Source organism: Protomyctophum parallelum (genome assembly GCF_964188405.1).
Source record: "Protomyctophum parallelum genome assembly, chromosome: 1".
NCBI lineage: Eukaryota > Metazoa > Chordata > Actinopteri > Myctophiformes > Myctophidae > Protomyctophum > Protomyctophum parallelum.
In genome coordinates, this window is record NC_139697.1 from 13,587,471 (window position 1) to 13,606,618 (window position 19,148).

Below are 19,148 nucleotides of genomic sequence, written 5' to 3' on the forward strand. Positions count from 1 at the left end.
GGGTCAAATATTACAGTCTGGTAAGGATACTAACCACTGCCTGACTGTGTCTTTGGGCTGTGGCGAAGTTTGGCGAGTGACACCGTCGTACTACGTATTTGGAAATATAGCTGACGACGACACAGATTGACAGGTGCGGTAAACCAATAGCTAGCCTCGTTCCTGGCCTGTACCATCGCGACCAATGACCAAATGACCAATGACCAAAGGAGCATGAGCCGAAGACTCCTCCTCTCCCTCTCTCTCTCTCAAACGACAACACGACAAGACGACGTTTCGCCATCGAGTGAAAGAAAGATTAAGGTATGTTCTGTCCTTCGGACTTTTTTATGACAAACCATTTGCAAAAGCATATCGCTACGTTTAACTTGTAAACAATCACGACGTAAACGTAGTATAAAGCTACATTTTGGTTTGCTAATTTCAGTGGTAACTTCAATTTGAATTGAGAGCCTCGCCTCGCCTTGTTTGAGCGCACGTGTGTCGTGTTGCAATAATTAGCTTGTGGCGCAGGTGATATTATTGTATGTCTCATGGATGGAGGACAGAGGTAAATAAACGGAGTAAGTATGCTGGTAAATAGTTACGTCGTTAAAATAACTAGTTTGCGATTGTAGAGCGACTTTAAAAGTTGTTAAAATGTCGTGTTCTTTTTAATAAGCTACAGAAAGGGGTGAGCCTCGGGGGTACAGGCCCAGTGCAGTGGCTCCAGCTCTGACCCATTTTCACTTTCACGTCGAGGACACGAAATGCATGAAGAAGGTCTTTGACCGAAGCGTTCATATTTGCAAGTGCAGACGGTGTGCGGGGTATTCGAGCACTTTATGTGCCTTTTGTTTTGAATACTTTGAGCCCTGCCCACGCACCCGTCTCTGAGCCTATCAGGTGTGCATAACACTTTGTTGCCCACCACGCCGAGGACATGAATGAAGCTAGCATGTTTTGACAAGGACCAGAGACTATTTGTCAATATTTTCCGAAAATGGGTTAGGCGTTAGGGTTTTGTGACTGAATAGATAGGCCTATTATATTATGCCATTTTCGAATGGCCTAAAACTGGTTTTCATTTTTTAACCTTTTTCATGTTGAGGTCTATTATTTGTTGGGGCATTTGAGCCACGGACCACCATACACCATTTGGTGAGGTTTAGCCTCCCAAACCCAAAACTTTAAATAATTTGTAGTTTGATACGATTTTGGACACAATTCCAATTCCATGCTGTATTGATGTGGTACATACCATATAGGAGAGATAAAAGGCAAACGTTGATCAAAATATAAATTCTTCTGCAATCGCTAATTGTGTAGACTTCTTTTAAATTAAGTAATGCAGATGTTATGTTTAACAATTTAACTCTTCAGAGGGTAAAATGAAACCAAATAGACCGTGAGGGTATTTGGTTTCATTTTACATTCAAGAGTTAAAATCTATAAGAGTCCATTTGGTTACCAACTCTACATCTAGCTGGGGACCACCTGGAATCTGTTCAAGAAACACTGGTGGTGGCCCAGGCCGTAGCGTAACGGTCTGGGCACCGGACTGGTAATCCAGTCGCAGTGTGCCGCGGGTTCGACTCCCGGACCCGACACGGCCTTTACTGCATGTCATCCCCCATCTCTCTCCCGTTTCCTGTCAGCCTACTGTCTGTCCCTTCAAAAATCAATAAAAGGCGTAAGCCGCAAAAAAATATCTTAAAAAAAACAAAAAAAACACTGGTGGTCCCCGGACCACTCTTTGCAAACCACAGGCCTAAAACGTGAACGTGTTACTATAAACTGTTCCTCTTTCTGTCGAGGACACCCTTTGAGAAGTAGTAACAGACCAGATCATACCAATACTCTGCAACAGTTTTAAGGTCATTCCACAGTCCACACCAATGCAACTCCTAGCAACTGCCATTGGGGATAATTATTGTATGTTACAATTATGTTAATTATGTTATTCCCCCACCTTTTTTTTTCTTCTGTTAGACAAAACCACAAGTGATAAAAGTAAAACATGGATCCAAACAAGAAGCCTTCGTTCCCCGGACTCCCGGGCGCCACACGCTTCCCCTGGCAGCAGCAGCTGGGCAGAGGGCTTCCAACTGAAGAGCCCGGTCCAGTGGGACGCGCCAGAGGCCTGCCCTTCCTGACCGAAGGGGCCGGCATTGGAAGGTCCCGAAGCTTTCCTCCCCCTGGCGATTCACTGCCCATGCAAATTGGCCGAGGGGGCCCTCTGCCCGCCGACACCCTGCCGGTGCAGATGGGGCGGGGTGCCCCTCTTCCCACTGGTGACCTGCCGGTGCAGATCGGGAGAGGAGCCCATATTCCTGCCGGTGCCCTGCCAGGGCAATTTGGACGAGGAAGCCCTCTACCCGTCAACGCACTGCCAATGCAAATTGGCCGAGGGGCTGGTCCTCTACCCACCGATTCACTGCCAGTGCAGATTGGACGAGGAACCCCTATGCTACCCACCAATGCACTGCCCGTGCAGATTGGGCGAGGGGCCCCTCTACCCACGGGCTCACCCGTGCAAATTGGGCGAGGGGCCCCTCTACCCACAGGCTTACCCCCCGTGCAAATTGGACCAGGAGGCCCTCTACCCACAGGCTCACCCGTGGGATTCGCTAGAGGGATTCCTGCCGGCATTAAGACGAGCAGTGTAAGACAAGAGTGATTGGGAAGCCCTTATATCTTATCTGTCAGTCCGTTTATTGTTTTACAAGATGTGAAATTAATTTGTCCTGTCTATTATAACTGCGTAATTTTCCTCCATCTTTTTCTGTATGCACACACACACACAGGGTGATGTCCCCATGCATGGCAGAGGGTCCGCTCTCGTAGCCATGTTCAGAGGTATGGGCATTGAGCCTTTACAGACTTCATGGGGGCGAGGAGGCCCACCAGTAGGTGAGTTTCACAAAAGTGTTAGTGTAATATATATTAGAGACGCTTAATAATTATTTTAGTATTTAATTAATCAAAGCAATAGAATACACCCGCACACTGTGTATTTACTCGGTACATGAGTATCTTCTGAAGCAACGTTTCGGTCCCTCTGGACCTTCCTCAGGCATGAGGATCCTGACAGTTTCCTGAAATACCTATGTTTCTATGTCAGTGGTGCTCAACCTTTTTCATTTAAGGTCATGCCTGAAACGTTGCTTCATTAAATAAGAAAATGTACAGAGCAAATGCAGTGTGCGGGTGTATTCTATTGCTTTAATTGATGTCCACTGGCCTACGCACCTGTGTGCATATGCCTGATTTCTAGGTGTGTGAAAGTTTTCTCCTACAGTATTGAATTAATCAAAACCATATACAAAAAATCAATGAGTATGTGATTTGTTCCCGTGAAAAATGGACTTGTTTGAGCAGCTCTCCACCATTGTTTTTACTGTGGATTTTGATTTGTGTTGCAGGGAGGGGGGAGGCACCCGGGTATCTTGGAGCAGAGGTGAAGGAGCAGGCTGCACCCGTGGGAGTCCTATCTGGTCCAGGACAGCCAGAAGAAGTGATGGGCAGAGGAACCAGGTACACCACTGGTCTTTGTCACATTATGACCTGAGATCAGATTCTAAAAATCACTTCCAAGAAGTGATGGGCAGAGGAACCAGGTACACCGCTGGTCTTTATCACATTATGACCTGAGATCAGATTCTAAAAATCACTTCCAAGAAGTGATGGGCAGAGGAACCAGGTACACCGCTGGTCTTTATCACATTATGACCTGAGATCAGATTCTAAAAATCACTTCCAAGAAGTGATGGGCAGAGGAACCAGGTACACCGCTGGTCTTTATCACATTATGACCTGAGATCAGATTCTAAAAATCACTTCCAAGAAGTGATGGGCAGAGGAACCAGGTACACCGCTGGTTTTTATCACATTATGACCTGAGATCAGATTCTAAAAATTACTTCCAAGAAGTGATGGGCAGAGGAACCAGGTACACCGCTGGTCTTTATCACATTATGACCTGAGATCAGATTCTAAAAATGTCTTCTATATCCTTACAGTTTTCTGAAAAAGCTATGTTTCTATGTCGGTAGTTCTTCGATTTTTCAAAAATAGCAGACCTACAAGCTCGTAGCGCGCCACTCGGTGGCGTGCTATGAGCTTGTAGATCTGCTATTTTTCAATAGCTATATTATAACATAATGCTAACACCAAAAGGGGTTCCCACCCAAAATGGGTTATTTATCTAGACAGTTCTCAATGATCAAATACAGAAATATTAAAATGATTATAGTGTTAATAATGCTCTTAATTGCTTACAAATTATTTTACTTCGATTCTCAACAAAACCCAGCACTTTGATATTTTCTGTCAATGAAATAATTGCTTAAGAACATGTTCTTCCATCGATGCTTAACTGTCATTGTTGTGAATTGTGAAACAGTTTCCTTGGGCGAGGAATTATGCCAGGGGTTGGCAGAGCAGCCATGCCTCCACTGGGCGTGGGGAGAGGACCCACTCAGATTCTGTCCCCTGGGCCCATCATGTCCAAAGCGCCTTCCTCAGATGTACCACCACCTCCAATCCCTCAGCCTTCCATCTATACAGGTATGCTGCTATGAAAGAACACTGTGCAATCTTTCACAGGAGGAATACAAGAAAATAATAATTTAGAAAAACAAATAGAAATTCTTGCGCCCTAATTTTGAGCATTTACACTTTGCAAAATCATTTTAAGGTAAGAGGATAACTTGCATAAAATGTCGGCTGTATGATTTCATCTATAGTTGTTGAAATTAAATATAAACAAACATGTTTCCCTCTAAAGATGCCCCAGACGACAGTTCCTCTGTTGCCCTGTCTGAAGATAGTAGTACCCCAGATGATCCTGGGCAAGTAATGACGAAGACAGAACTCAAAATGGAGGCAACTCGGTAAATCATTTATCAATAACATTATGTCATATTTGAGTAACTTTGAAAAGTGCAAATAGTTGTTATACTGTTTACTATCCTACAAATGCCTCAGATTTCTCATGATACTGGTTTCTACTAAGGGGGGGGGGGAGACAATGCATTGTGATTAAACTGATGGGACACTAACATCCGCTCTGCCCCACCCTAGAATAGAATGCTAATATCAAAAGCTAATTGCTTCTATGTAGTTTGCTCTGCGTTATTTCTTATTAGATTATTGCATGTTTTTGTGCCTCTTGCTGTCACCAGTGAGCCACTTAAAAAGATTGGAACCAAAGGAAACGTTGTGACGATTGGTTCCAACCAAATCCCAATCTGCTGCAAAAATGAGGCGGTCTACCAGTACCATGTCACCTTTAAGTAAGTGGGACCCTGCCCTAACACCTCTGTGTCTTGTCTGTAGCAGTGTTGTTTTCGTCGACTAAGACGAAAAATGTTCGTCGACCACCTTTTTCCACTGAAGAAAACTGCTATGATGACTTAAGACTAATTATACTGACAATTTCGTCAACAAATAAAAACTAGACTAAAATGTTAGGAAGGGACTAGTGGACAAGGGATCCAGTATGTCATTTTACACTTGGTTGCATGCTGAAAATAGCCGATCTACAAGCTCACAACGCGACGCACTGCGACGCGTTGTGAGCTTGTAGATCGGCTATTTTCAGCAAGTGTAAAAAGTCCTTACGACGGCATCAATGCCCACCAAAATACATTTTAGTATTTAGTCGACTAAAATCTCATGACATTTAGTCGACTAAAACTAGACTAACACTAACACATTCCAGGTGACTAAAATGTTACTAAAACTAAATAAACTATTCGAAAGACTATGACTAAAACTAAAATCTAAATATGCTGCCAAAAACAACACTGGTCTGTAGTAGTAGCCCTTCAACACTACAATTTTGTTTAAATCTATCCTGTGTCGAGTGTCTGCTGTTATCGGTTCACTGTGACCAGAGCTTTAGGCTTGCGGACACATAACACCAAATGTAGAATAGAATGATTCGTCAGTCTTCTGCACACGGAACAGAATATGGGGCTGACATGCAACCAAAACATGTATATCTGCAAGTAGTGCTAAATAGAATTGGAGCAAACCATTTTGCCGCCATTGGTATGACATTCTCTTCTCTATTTCTCTTTAAGATTCTGAAATACTGTTAATTGGTTAGTAGGAGTTGGCACACCATTGACGGTGTGAGGTCGAGTAATCTTACTCTTTTCCCAAATCACCTTTTCAGACCAAATGTGGAGTCGATAGGGATGCGGTTCGGTATGTTGAGAGACCACCGCCCCACCACAGGGGAGGTCGTGGCCTTTGATGGCTCCATACTCTACCTGCCTGTCAAGATGGAGAAGGTGTGTACAACCATTTTCCTCTTTGAAGGAAGGAGTTTTGCATGTGATTGTGACAATTTGGTAGTTTATAGGGATTAAAAGTTGTCTCGGTAACCACCCCTGTGGTGAAAGTGAAAATGTAAGGGCCAATTCATACTCGTATTTTTACCGCTGTTTCGGCGCTGTAGTGCCGAAATGATTTCGGCTCGTCAGAATTTTTCAGTAGCACCGAAGAGCCGACTTTAGGACGGTACCCGCCCCCCTGAACCTCAAATGACGTCACATTGTAGGCTCTACAGCGCCGAACCGACTTTTATTTGGCTCTAAAATAGGAGTATGAATAGGCCCTTACGATTGGAGTGTCCACAAACATTGACCACGTGTTGCCTTGTCCCCTCACGCAGGTGGTTTTCCTGAAGAGCGAGAGGAGGACTGACAACCAGGAAATAACGATCAAGATTGAGATGACCAAGATTCTGCCTCCACACTCGGACCTCTGCATTCCGTTCTACAACGTGGTGCTGAGGAGGTACAACAGGGTTTCTAATGCATAAATGTGGGAAAGTGTTTTATTTACTTTTTGAGGAGACTGTTTCAGCATAATACTTGAGTTCAACGTTTTAAGCCACTGCACACAGCCACTTATGAAACCAGTTAATTTGCCATTTAAATCCTAAATGCCCCTTTGGCAGAATTAACTGGAGCAGCTTATTACTATAATCAAGCTTACAATTAAAACATTTGAACCGCATAACTGACAGAACAAATTATACATTGATAAGCAGTCACTCACTCAATCATTGATATTCTGACTTGACTTGTTTATGATTACTTGTCAGTTAGGCACTTAAAACAATCTAAGTATTATGAAAAAAACAATGTCTCTCTTATTCATTCCAGGTTGATGAAGATAGTAGGATTGAAACTTGTGGGACGTAACCACTATGATCCCCAAAGCGCAGTCATTCTGGGAAAACATCGGTGAGCGTTTTGTTTGCTTATCTAAGTTAAAGTATATTTAACAAAATGATAATTGTTCCAAAGATGTTCTTCTGACTGCTGCCAACATTTTAGCCTCGGCTGCGGTATCCTATTCAGACCCCTTTTGTTTCTCTGTGGTTGCAGACTGCAGATCTGGCCAGGTTACGCCACCAGCATCAAACACACAGATGGAGGCCTGTACCTGTCGGTGGATGTGTCCCACAAAGTTCTGCGCAACGACTCTGTGCTGAATGTCATGTTGGTCCACTCAGTATTATTACTCATTATTGTATAGCATTGTAATGGTAATGATTACAGCAGTCTGACTTATGTTATGGTTCAATTCTCTGTTGGATAGTTCTGGACCAGATTCTACAAAATGTCTTCTAAATCCTCAAGGTTTACTGAAAAAAACAGTTTCTTTGTCTGTGGTTCTCAAAACTATTTCACTTAAACGACCCCCAGAACTGTGTGGCCACAGACCCCCATCTGAAAATATGTTGTTTCAGGGACCTCCCCAGAAGCAAATATTTAAGTTAAAAACGTTCGCTGTGGCCCAGGCCGTAGCGTAACGGTCTGGGCACCGGACTGGTGATCCAGTCGCGGTGTGCCGCGGGTTCGACTCCCGAACCCGACACGGCCTTTACCGCATGTCATCCCCCCATCTCTCTCCCGTTTCTTGTCAGCCTACTATCTGTCCCTTAAAAAATCAATAAAACGCGTAAGCCGCAAAAAAAATATCTTAAAAAAAAAAAAAAAACGTTCGCTGTGAAAGAATATATATTCAGATTTTCAAAAATAGCAGATCTACAAGCTTGTAGTGTGGCACTTGGTGCTGTGCTATGAGCTTGTAGATCTTCTATTTTACAACGGCTAAAGTTTAAAATAATGGTTAAAGTGGTTAAAAGCTATAAGGTGACACAGATGCGTCCTCGGGGTAATATGGCCATTATATCCAAGAACTCACTGACCTCCACTGCTACGCGGTTTGACCTGCTGTGACGTCCTTTTCTTCCACTCCTCTTCAGGACGGCGTTCTACCAGCAGAGCACACAGAGCTTCCAGGATGACTGCACCAAGGAGCTGCTGGGCGCCATCGTCATCACCCGCTACAACAACCGCACCTACCGCATCGATGACATCAAGTGGGACAAGTCGCCCAAAGACACCTTCACCATGGCCGACGGCAGCGAGACCAGCTTTGTGGAGTATTACAGGTAAGGCTTATTAGCATGACACTCCATTTCGTTTCACTTCATTATTCAGTCAGAAAGTGCTCCCATTACAGCTGCGTCCCCCCCCACCCCCCAAACATAATTGAAAAATCTGCAGTGATGTACACTGTAAATAGTTTTTCAATGTAATGGGTCCTGGGACCCAGGGGTGGTCTTTTAGTTGGGTCCCAACTGGACATTTTATGAGTCCCGCTTCAACAGTGTTACAGTACAGTATTGCATCCCAGGACCCCCGGAGGGTGACATGATTGTGAGTCTTATCAGTCTAAGGATGCAGGCTATTTGCATCACTGAACCTGGATTAATTTCTCCTGAATCAGGCTAATTATTCCTGGTAACAACTGTCTAAAACAGACGATACTCTTGTTCTACTTGTGGGTTACCTCTGATATGGCTATGCCAGAATTCTATGTAAAAGCACACAGAGATGGCTTTGTTAGTTAAGGTGTTAAAAAAAGAAAGTAAAGCTTCCATGAAAGACTGCTGGTGAGTGACTCAGTCAGCCAATAACGTTCTATAGGGTTGGTCCAGGTGCCAGGAAAAACCTTTAAACACACAAACGCACATGCAGTAGGTATTGTACACACAGTACAAGATGCAAAGATGCCAAAGCACCCAGATAATCTTCCAGTTCCTAGTTGGAGATCTCTATAATTTCAGTAAGGTAAAAACTTTGTTTGACACTTTGTTGCCCGCTTTGTTGTCCTTTTTTTCCCTCTAAATGGATTGGATTGGATTTTCAAGTCGCACCGTGACAATGTGAGCTTGTAGATCTTCTATTTTTACTGATTGTTTGCATTCTTTTGCCAAATGTTCACTAAAAGAGCCAGCAGTGAAACCCTTTTTTCCTTTAAAAGTTGTCTCTTTGTATTTTACACAGCAACTGAACTCGGATACATTATTAAAAATGTCCCGTATTTGTAACTTGTTGTCTTGCTGTGTCAACAGTAAGAACTACGGGATCACAATCAAAGAAATGGACCAGCCCATGCTTGTCCATCGGCCCAAGGAAAGGTCCAAGCCTGGAGGGAAGGTACAAATAATTTACCAGTGTGACCTCATTGAACAGACTGCCCTCTTGTGGCTGTATTTGAAACAGAATCTCCTTTTTTCTTATGCAATTTCACCTGGTTTATGGAAGCATAAAGCTGCCGCAAATATGAAAAGTCAATTGAAATAAGAGAAATGCTTTGTCTTTTTCAGGTCAATAACACATTTATTGGGACAAAAATAAAAATAAAATGCAATAGCATTTACATTTAATCTACAGATGTGCTCATTCTATGACACAATTCAAATTATAAATAAAATATTTGAATTTGATTTTTCAAAGAATGCCAGCAAATTAGTGGGCAATATTAAAATGAAAATAACCTTCAGATAATGAACGCTTTAAAAAGAAAATCTTAAATGTTTTATCCCACAATTTTGTAAGTCATTTTTTCACCCAGTGTCAATTATCTAATGTAATCATGGGCTCTACACTTCCTCTGCCAACCTGAACCTTGAACGCATTTAAGTGAATATATATATATAATGCAATAGCATTTAGATTTCATATCCAGGTGTGGTCATTCTATGACAGAATGAAAAAGCAAAAGCAAATAACATTGCATTTTAATTTTCAAATTGGCGTGTGTACTATGAAAATGCAATGCTATTTGCTTTTGCTTTTTCATTTGGTCATAGAATCGCGAGTAAGGTTAAACAAGACAATACATCCTATTTTATCTGTAAAGGAATTATGATGCAAAGCAATGACTAAAGAACATTCTGATGTTTTGCAGCAAATCCTTACAGGGGAGATACTACTTGTCCCTGAGCTCGCTTTCATGACCGGTATTCCTGACAAGATGAGGCAGGACTTCCGTGCTATGAAGGTAAAAGTGTATTGTGTGTTGCGCGCACTGATGTTTCCAGGGACTTATTTCATTTGAATACACTTTGCACCTTTTGTTTCAAAATGGAAGTGTATATACAGCATTAATACATCTCTTACCACGAAATTGCTTCTATGTCCCATCAGGACCTCACCATCCACATCAACGTGAGCGCTGACCAACACACCCAGTCCATAAAGCAACTGCTGAAAAACATCAACAGCAACCCTGAGGCCCTGACCGAGCTGGCTCGATGGGGACTGGGCATCGGCACAGAGATCCTGATGGTAACACCTGACTTGGCCTACTAGCCCTGTACTGAGGACCATATTCTATCAAATGTTTTTCTGAAAAACCTATGTTTGTATGTCAGTACAAGGACCCCCAAAATAATTTGGATTTGTCCACTGACCCATCTGAAAATGTGGTGTTCCACCGACTCCCCCAGAAGCAAAGATTTGAGTTAAAAATATAAACGTTAGCTGTGGAAGAGTAAATATATTCAAAGATCTGCACACATTGTCACGATTTTTCAAAAATAGCAGATCTACAAGCTCGTAGCACGGCAGATCTGCTATTTTTCAACAGCTAAGGTTAAATTTGCTTAAAAGCTATACGGCGACACAGATGCGTCCTCGGGTCTAAATGTGCTAGTGTACAAAAAACTTTGCAGTGTGTTCGTGAAGACGCTGATGCATCTATTTTCTTGTGGTTGCATTGTGTTGTCATTGTGTAATGTGTTCTGTGTTGTTTTTAGACCCAAGGTAGGACTTTGCCCATGGAGACCATCTGTCTCCAGACGGCATCCTTTGTCACTGGCCCCGACGTGTCCTGGTCCAGAGAGGTTACGAGGGAATCCGTCATCAGCTGTGTAAGTGTGTGACGTGTGGTCAGTCTTACAATCGGGTCCAATTTTTTTCCCCACACAGGAATGATGTGTAGATGTTTGTACTTCTAGGTTACATTTTCCTAAATGTAACCTCCCTTGACTTTTCATGTCAGGTCCCCTTGAATCTTTGGGCTATATTCTACCCCCGACGCGCTGCGGAGCAGGCCGAGGAACTAGTGTCCACTTTCCTCAAGGTGGGCAAACCAATGGGAATTCAGCTACAGAAGCCTGTTCGGGTGGAACTGAGGGATGACCGCACTGAGACCTACGTGAAGACCATCCACTCTCATCTCACCAGTGAGGTATCCTCCTAACCCTGCCAAAGAACCAGTTTAGGAGTTCAATTATTTGAGTTATAACGCCCTCTAGTGCTGCTTCAAGAACTACAGATGCTGCTGCTTTTTACTTTAATTCTTTATTATGTCATGTTTCATGTATGATAAATCTGATAGGTCTAGAATGACAGGTCTACCATAACAAAGAATTGCCATGTGTGTTATGGTTGCCGTTACAAATGTAATTCATTAAGTAATAGAGCAATAATTTAATCCATAATACCAACACTGTTGTGTTATTCCTCACCGTTAATAGCTAACAATTCAACAACTTTTGACAAATTGGACACAAATATAAGGTATTCATTTCCAATGCCAAAAGTAATGCTGTCTCTTTTCCTCCAGCCCAACGTGCAGCTGGTAGTTGCAATCATTACAGGAAACCGAGATGACCTCTACAGTGCCATCAAGAAGCTCTGCTGTATACAGAGACCTGTGCCATCCCAGGTGTGGCAACACTTTAAAGGACCAGATGGCCTACAGTACATAATTATGCAAGTTCTGAGTTTGGGTGTCAGCTTTTTGACTTTATTTTTTGCATGCTTTGCAGTGCATCAACGTCAGGACCATTTCCCAACCGCAGAAACTCAGGAGTGTTGCCCAGAAGATCCTTCTGCAGATGAACTGCAAACTTGGGGGAGCATTGTGGACCGTCAATGTCCCTCTAGTAAGCATTATTTGATATAGTGTTATCTTACAATGTACAAAAAGCCCTGATGTCTGTATTATATTCATCAAGACATATACTAAACAAGAGATCTCAATACTCTGAGCGGTGAAAGTAAATTTACAGAAAAGAGAACTCAAGTTTTGAGATTTCTTACCGCAGAGTCTTGTCTGCTGCGTTTTGGCTCGTTGCAAGCTTATTAAGATTCCTGAATGTTAGCCCCAGAATAGCGATACTAGGGTTCCAAATAGTTAAGAGATCTGATCACAGTGAGTTATCTTATTAACTTATTGTAGTCGACAGTTTGAACAATTTTAGAGTGTGTTCCACCTACTGTCTTAACTCTGTGCAGAAGGAAGGTGGTCTATGAGTTTTGGTGCACGTCCTTCTGTGCAGATAAGACGGGGTTTCCTATCCTCTAGCCATTTCATTTGGCATGCCAACGTGACCGAACACGAACATATTCAAATGTTTGCCTTCTGGCTCATCACTTTGTCACCGGACCCCATTTTGCTTCCCATCAATAGAAACAACTGATGGTGATTGGAGTTGACGTGAACCATGACACCAGCAAGAAGAAGCAGTCTGTGATGGGCTTCGTGGCCAGCCTCAACAGGTAAACTGACATGTGGTTCCTCTATGATGAGTTCAGAAGTAGTAATATTAATAATGGAATTTGTCGATCGTTTTCTCTCTTCCAGCCTCATGACGCAGTGGTATTCGAGGGTCATTTTCCAGACGGCCACAGAGGAAATCATCAGTGGCTTCCGGGTGTGCTTCCTGGCTGCTCTCCAGAAGTACTACGAGGTAAAACTATTAACATATAACATTTTGACCTGAGATCAGATTCTGAAAATGTCTTCTACATCCTGACTGTTTTCTGAAAAAGCTATGTTTCTATGTCAGTCGGTTTTTCAAAAATAGCAGACCTACAAGCGAGTGCCGTGCTACGAGCTTGTAGAACTACTATTTCTCAATAGCTAAAGCATAACATAATGCTAACACCAAAAGGGGTTGAGGTCAAAGTCTGCCCCAACCCCGATAACGGGGCTTCACAATGTATTGAATGAATCAAGAAAATAAAACATTGATTCATTCAAGATTGTAGCACTTATTATACAGATATAAGCAGTGAAACATTAGGTGGTACATATTCTGCAAAGATTGCTACTTTAATGGACCTGTATATGTGCCTGCGATATCAGGTAAGGCTGCGATTTATGAAGCTGGAAAGTTTGAGCGCTGAGATCACCGCATTTAAGAAAGGAAAAAAGAAATGCAGCCTAACCACCGGGGGCGGCGGTGGCTCAGGGGTAGAGTGCCTGGATGGTAACCGTAAGGTTGCCAGTTCGAACCCGGGCTCCCCCAGAGTTACTGTCGAAGTGTCCTTGAGCAAGACACTGAACCCCTAATTGCTCCCGATGTGCTAGTTGGTGCCTTGCATGGTTTCCGCTGCCATGGGTGAATGTAATGCACAATCTCTGTAAAGCGCCTTGGATAAAGGCGCTATATAAATGCACCATTTACCATTTAACTTGAATAACCCTCTAAGGCGCTTTAGTGACGAAAGGGCCCAAGGGCCAATTCAATGTCACATAACGGTATATAAATCGATTATGGATGACTTTTACAGATAAACCACAGCCTGCCGGAGAAGATCGTGGTGTTCCGAGACGGCGTGGGCGACGGTCAGCTCAACGCGGTGGAGCACTACGAGATCCCGCAGCTCCTCAAGTGCTTCGAGACTTTCCCCAACTACGAGCCCAAGCTGACCTTCCTGGTGGTCCAGAAACGCATCAGCACCACCCTGTACTCCATCAGCGGGAACCACTACGGGTCCCCTCCGCCCGGCACCGTTCTGGACCACACCGTGACCCACAGGGACTGGTCAGTCCTGGTCCTTTTCTTTAATACTAACCATCATGCACTGTGGCAGTGGTTCTCAAACGTCTTCATGTTATGACAAGGTCTCTTAATTTAACCCATTTTGGGGCGGGAACCCCTTTTGGTGTTTTAAGCATTACCTTATACTTTAGCTATTGAAAAATAGCAGATCTACAAGCTCATAGCGCGCGCTACGAGCTTGTAGGTCTGCTATTTTTGAAAAAATGTGAAAATGTTCTTCAAATCTTTGAATATATATCTTTTTCAGAGTTTCGGTTTAACACAAAAAATGCTGGAAACGTATCCATACGCTTTATTAATATCGAACGCCGTACGCGCGAAGCGTATGTATACGTTTTATACGTTTTTTTATTGCTTATAGGGTTGGGTGACGATACGAATACATCGTCAATCGCGAATATACGAATCCAATCGCCGAATATTTTTATTAGGCGATTTTTCGGGACGATTTTTAACCTGTAAAGTGTGCGCAACATCAGAATCAATTTGGGCCAGCAAAGTAGTAACAGCGGCCGGGTGGAAATCCCCTCCTCCCGTTATAATGGTATGGTCCCGACTCCCAGTCCCCGCAGCCGTGATGCTCAGTTGCTCACTGTGAGCCGAGGGAGCCGAGCCGAGGAAGGCTACTGTTACTGTACTGTAGCCTACATGTTGTTTACGGTCCGGAGTCCAGACCCATGCAGTTTAATAATATACAGTCACAACAGAATGCACACTGCTGTCTCGTGTCTCATCACAATCCCAATGCGCCACCCGTGAAGTCGGGGGGGAAAAATAAAAAACAGGCTGGTAGTGTTAGTATAGATGAAGTTCAGTGTGTTGAATCAGTAGCTACACGCTAAGCCAACGCTAAGCTAAGCTAACGATCCCCGAGCCTATACTGTATAGGCGCCGCTCGGGGATCGTTAGCCAGCGCTGCAAAAATAGACAGATCTACAAGCTCTCAACGCGTAGCGAACGGTGCTGCAGAAACAGGCAGGACGCGGCGCCTTCAGAGCCTGTGAATCAGCAGCAGCATGTGGGCGCCCCTCTGAGCCTCCGACGCCGGTGCGGGGAGGCAAGACTTCTCCAGGAGAAGTTACTAGGGCAGGCAGGCTACATGTTTAACACTGTCACCAGCCAGTGGTTGTGATGTTAGCTTAGCTTGCAGCTGCTTGTCCGTTCCAACTTCCAACTTCCAACCACTTCATCTAAACTTATTTCTTATTTTGTTACCCTGGCTGCGCAGTTGTGCTGCAAAAACAGACGGATCTACAAGCTCTCAACGCGTAGCGAACAGAGCTGCAAAAACAGGCAGGACGCGGCGCCTTGAGAGCTTGTAGATCTGCCTTTTTTGCGACATGCAGTGAGCTGTTCTCACTTTACTTTAATGACACGAATACATCGTCAATCGCCGATTTTTAGACAGACGATTGGCGATTGAAAAAATTTGGCATATCGCCCAACCTTAATTGCTTACTGTACATCAACGTCCTATGCTCCAGGACACCGGAGAAAATAACAGCGATCGTCTCCAGGAAGCTCCAATATGTGATCCGGGAGTAAAAAGCCCCTCCCTCCTGAAAAGAGGTCTGTCTGTGGCGAAGACGCTCCCTCCTCCAATGCCTCCATTACACGTATGGGTCTGCACGGCAACGGCATAGACCAACGCAGATGTCAGGGCATCTAAAATGGAGTTACCCATACTCTAGTAGTAGTCTAGTGTCTGTGAATACACTCGATTCCCCCTCCCCTCCTGTTTCTACATGGTTTCTCCCGAGGAATCTTTGTGGGGGGAGTCTCTCTTCTGCCCGGATCGCATTGCAGTTTGAGTTCCCTGGCCCCAGGCCACACTGCGCCTTGTAATCGCCTTGCACCGCTCTCTCATTCTCGGAAAAAGATATAACGCAGTCGTGTCGATTTGCCCTCTGCCAGTATATAAACCAAGAATAATCTTCAACGATCGCCATTTCATAACGTTTTCAACACGCACACGGCACACGCCATGATCAACTAACTGCCTGGCTACGTCTTCAGTCTTCACCAGCCATCGCTATCCGTTGTGTGGATCGCCATCGCGTCTTCACTTTGTTTGTTTGGGCAAGAAGCACGATCAGCGATGGAAAAGAGCTTTATATCCACGGCAGATAAGTAATGACGTATTATCGAAGGACCGCCATGATCAACTTACTGCCTACGTCTTCGTCAGCCAATGCAGCCATCATCGCTATCCGTTGTGTGATTGTGGATGTAGGCTATATCCACGGTATCGAGAGAGACGCCCGGCTGTGATATAGGTCTTATCACTGCAATTATAATGAATAAAAAGGCTACAATCACACAACGGATAGCGATGGCTGCATTGGCTGGTGACAACGTAGCCTCGGTCCCAGGCAGTTAGTTGATCATGGCGGTCCCTCGATAATACGTCATTACTTATCTGCCGTGGATAAAACTCTTTTCCATCGCTGATCTCTGCTTCTTTGCCCAAACAAAGTGAAGATAGCGTTGTCCAACAAAGCAGCCAGTTATTTGATCATCTCTCTCTCCTGTGCTTCTTTCCTCAAACATGTCCAGACATGTCAACCTCAACCACTAAACTCACCGATCCAGTAACGCATCTCACCGTTATACTATCGTTCTGAAGGCAGATATAAAAATAAACATAAATAAATTATTGTCATATACATACTACACACTGAATGAAAGCCCTAATTGTCTACTTTTAGGAGGAAAACAAATACATAATATTGATCCCATGTACAGTTTGTCAGTAGGATATTGAATGCAGTTGTTCAGGTCCAACTATTATTCACAAAATAAGGCCTATAGCGACATGTACATATTATATACCGTATGAAACAGAAGACCCTCTGCTTTCATAAGAAAAAAACTAATACTGTAATAATAATAAAAATCACACCCCTGTGAAGTGAGCATTTCCTCATGAAGTTATCATAGCGAGTTATAAAGGTTTAAAGTCACAGAGATTGACAGGCAGATATAAACATAAATAAATTATTATCATATACATACTACACACTGAATGAAAGCCCTGAATGTCTACTTTTAGGAGGAAAACAAATATACAAATATATACAAATATAGTTTGTCAGTAATTGGCTATTGAATGCAGCTTGCGCCCACCAGAGAGGATTTCAGAAAATGCATGGACCAGAAGAACTATTATTCACAAAATAAGGCCTATAGCGAAATGTACATACTATATACCGTATGAAACAGAAGACCCTCTGCTTTCATAAGAAAAAAACTAATACTGTAATAATAATGAAAATCACACCCCTGTGAAGTGAGCAGTGCAATGTTGCAACATTGCACTGCTCACTTCACAGGGGTGTGATTTTCATTATTATTACAGTAGAAGTATTTTTCTTATGAAAGCAGAGAGTCTTCTGTTTCATACGGTATATAGTATGTACATTTCGCTATAGGCCTTATTTTGTGAATAATAGTTCTTCTGGTCCATGCATTTTCTGAAATCCTCTCTGGTGGGCGCAAGCTGCATTCAATAGCCAATTACTGACAAACTATACATGGGACCATGTGTATTTGTTTTCCTCCTAAAAGTAGACATTCAGGGCTTTCATTCAGTGTGTAGTATGTATATGATATTATTTGTGTTCATTTTTATATCTGTCTGTCAATGTCTGTCAACTTCAACCTTCCATATCTCTGCTGTTTTTTCAAAAGAGCAGCGTGCTGCGAAAAGCAGGTGTTAGAAAAAGGTCAATATCTCCAGAATGGAAGATGGTAGAATCATAATTTTTTTTTTAAATTGAAGTGGACTAGTTTGGCTTCCTTTTGATTTATGCGGTGTGATTCTCGCTATAAGAGGCCCCTCGCTGTGGGCCCCGAAAAAGTTCAGAAGTCCCAATGTTAATCGCTCAGCACCACCAAGCCTGAGCAAATAGAAAACTCTAGCAATCAATGTGTTAAAACTCAAATCTTTGCTTCTGAGGGTGGGGGTCCCTGGAACATCATATTTTCAGATGGGGCTCGGCGGCATATAGTTTTTGGGATCCTTGACATGAAATATTGAGAACCACTGATATAGAAACATGAGGTTTAAAAAAAAAATGCATTTGGCTGCTGAATCCATTTCTGAAATTATTTAGTAAAGTGCCAGGGATCGCTATAAAAGATTTGTGGTGATAAAGTAAAATGTTAAAGATTATTTTGAAAATGGCAGATCTACAAGCTTGCAACACATTGCATCACTGTTGTGAACTAGTAGTGGATCAAAGGGCTGTATACATGGTTAACGTGGTAAAACTGATTTATACAAGTCATTCTGCTGGCGAGCCGAGTTGTAGGTTAGTTAGCCGCTGCACCTCCCTTGTTGCTCACAGCCAACCTTAAAAGTCTTTGTTTTGTTTTTTTAACCCAGGGTGGACTTCTTCCTGATGGCTCACACAATCCGCCAGGGCTGTGGGCTGCCTACACACTACATCTGCGTGTACAACACAGCCAACCTCGCACCAGACCACTTGCAAAGGTAATTTGCTGCTCTCTGGGGGTGTGGGGCTTAATCCATCACATGATGGACCTTTTGCATGTCATGTTTTGTCTTCCAATTAAAAAAGGCACCCACTAAAATGTAAGGAGAACCAATACGCATGCAGTTTTGTTGATTGAACCTACAATATTACTGTGTTTACAAGTAACATCGAATGGTGAAAATAGCCTTAAAATTGCATTTGTCATAGTAGTAGTTGAATAATATGAACATTGTATTTACTTTACATATAATGTCTGATACATGTATGGGAACCCTGTTTTTGCAAACCGCTTTCGCGCTTTAAAAAAAATTTTTTCCTCTGTACCCCCACCACCCACCAGGCTGACCTTCAAGATGTGCCACCTGTACTGGAACTGGCCAGGGACCGTGCGTGTCCCAGCACCATGCAGGTATGCCCACAAGCTGGCATTCCTGGCTGGCCAGCATCTGCATGCCGAGCCGTCCATCCAGCTGGCCGACAAGCTGTACTTCTTGTGA

At 43.3% G+C, this 19,148-nt stretch overlaps 1 protein-coding gene across 1 annotated transcript; it reads left to right on the plus strand.

Annotated features, from left to right (window-relative positions):
• Positions 1 to 4,433: 4,433 nt before the first annotated feature.
• On the plus strand, positions 4,434 to 19,148 carry piwil2 (piwi-like RNA-mediated gene silencing 2; the record flags this gene model as incomplete). Its single annotated transcript, XM_083765252.1, has 20 exons — positions 4,434 to 4,548; positions 4,769 to 4,874; positions 5,166 to 5,276; positions 6,164 to 6,281; positions 6,665 to 6,789; positions 7,161 to 7,241; positions 7,386 to 7,499; positions 8,270 to 8,458; positions 9,425 to 9,509; positions 10,267 to 10,356; positions 10,503 to 10,643; positions 11,114 to 11,227; positions 11,359 to 11,547; positions 11,926 to 12,027; positions 12,131 to 12,247; positions 12,775 to 12,863; positions 12,949 to 13,054; positions 13,881 to 14,134; positions 18,540 to 18,647; positions 18,992 to 19,148. The coding sequence occupies exons 1-20, from the start codon at positions 4,485 to 4,487 to the stop codon at positions 19,146 to 19,148; spliced, it is 2,460 nt and encodes an 819-aa protein (XP_083621378.1). The 5' UTR covers positions 4,434 to 4,484.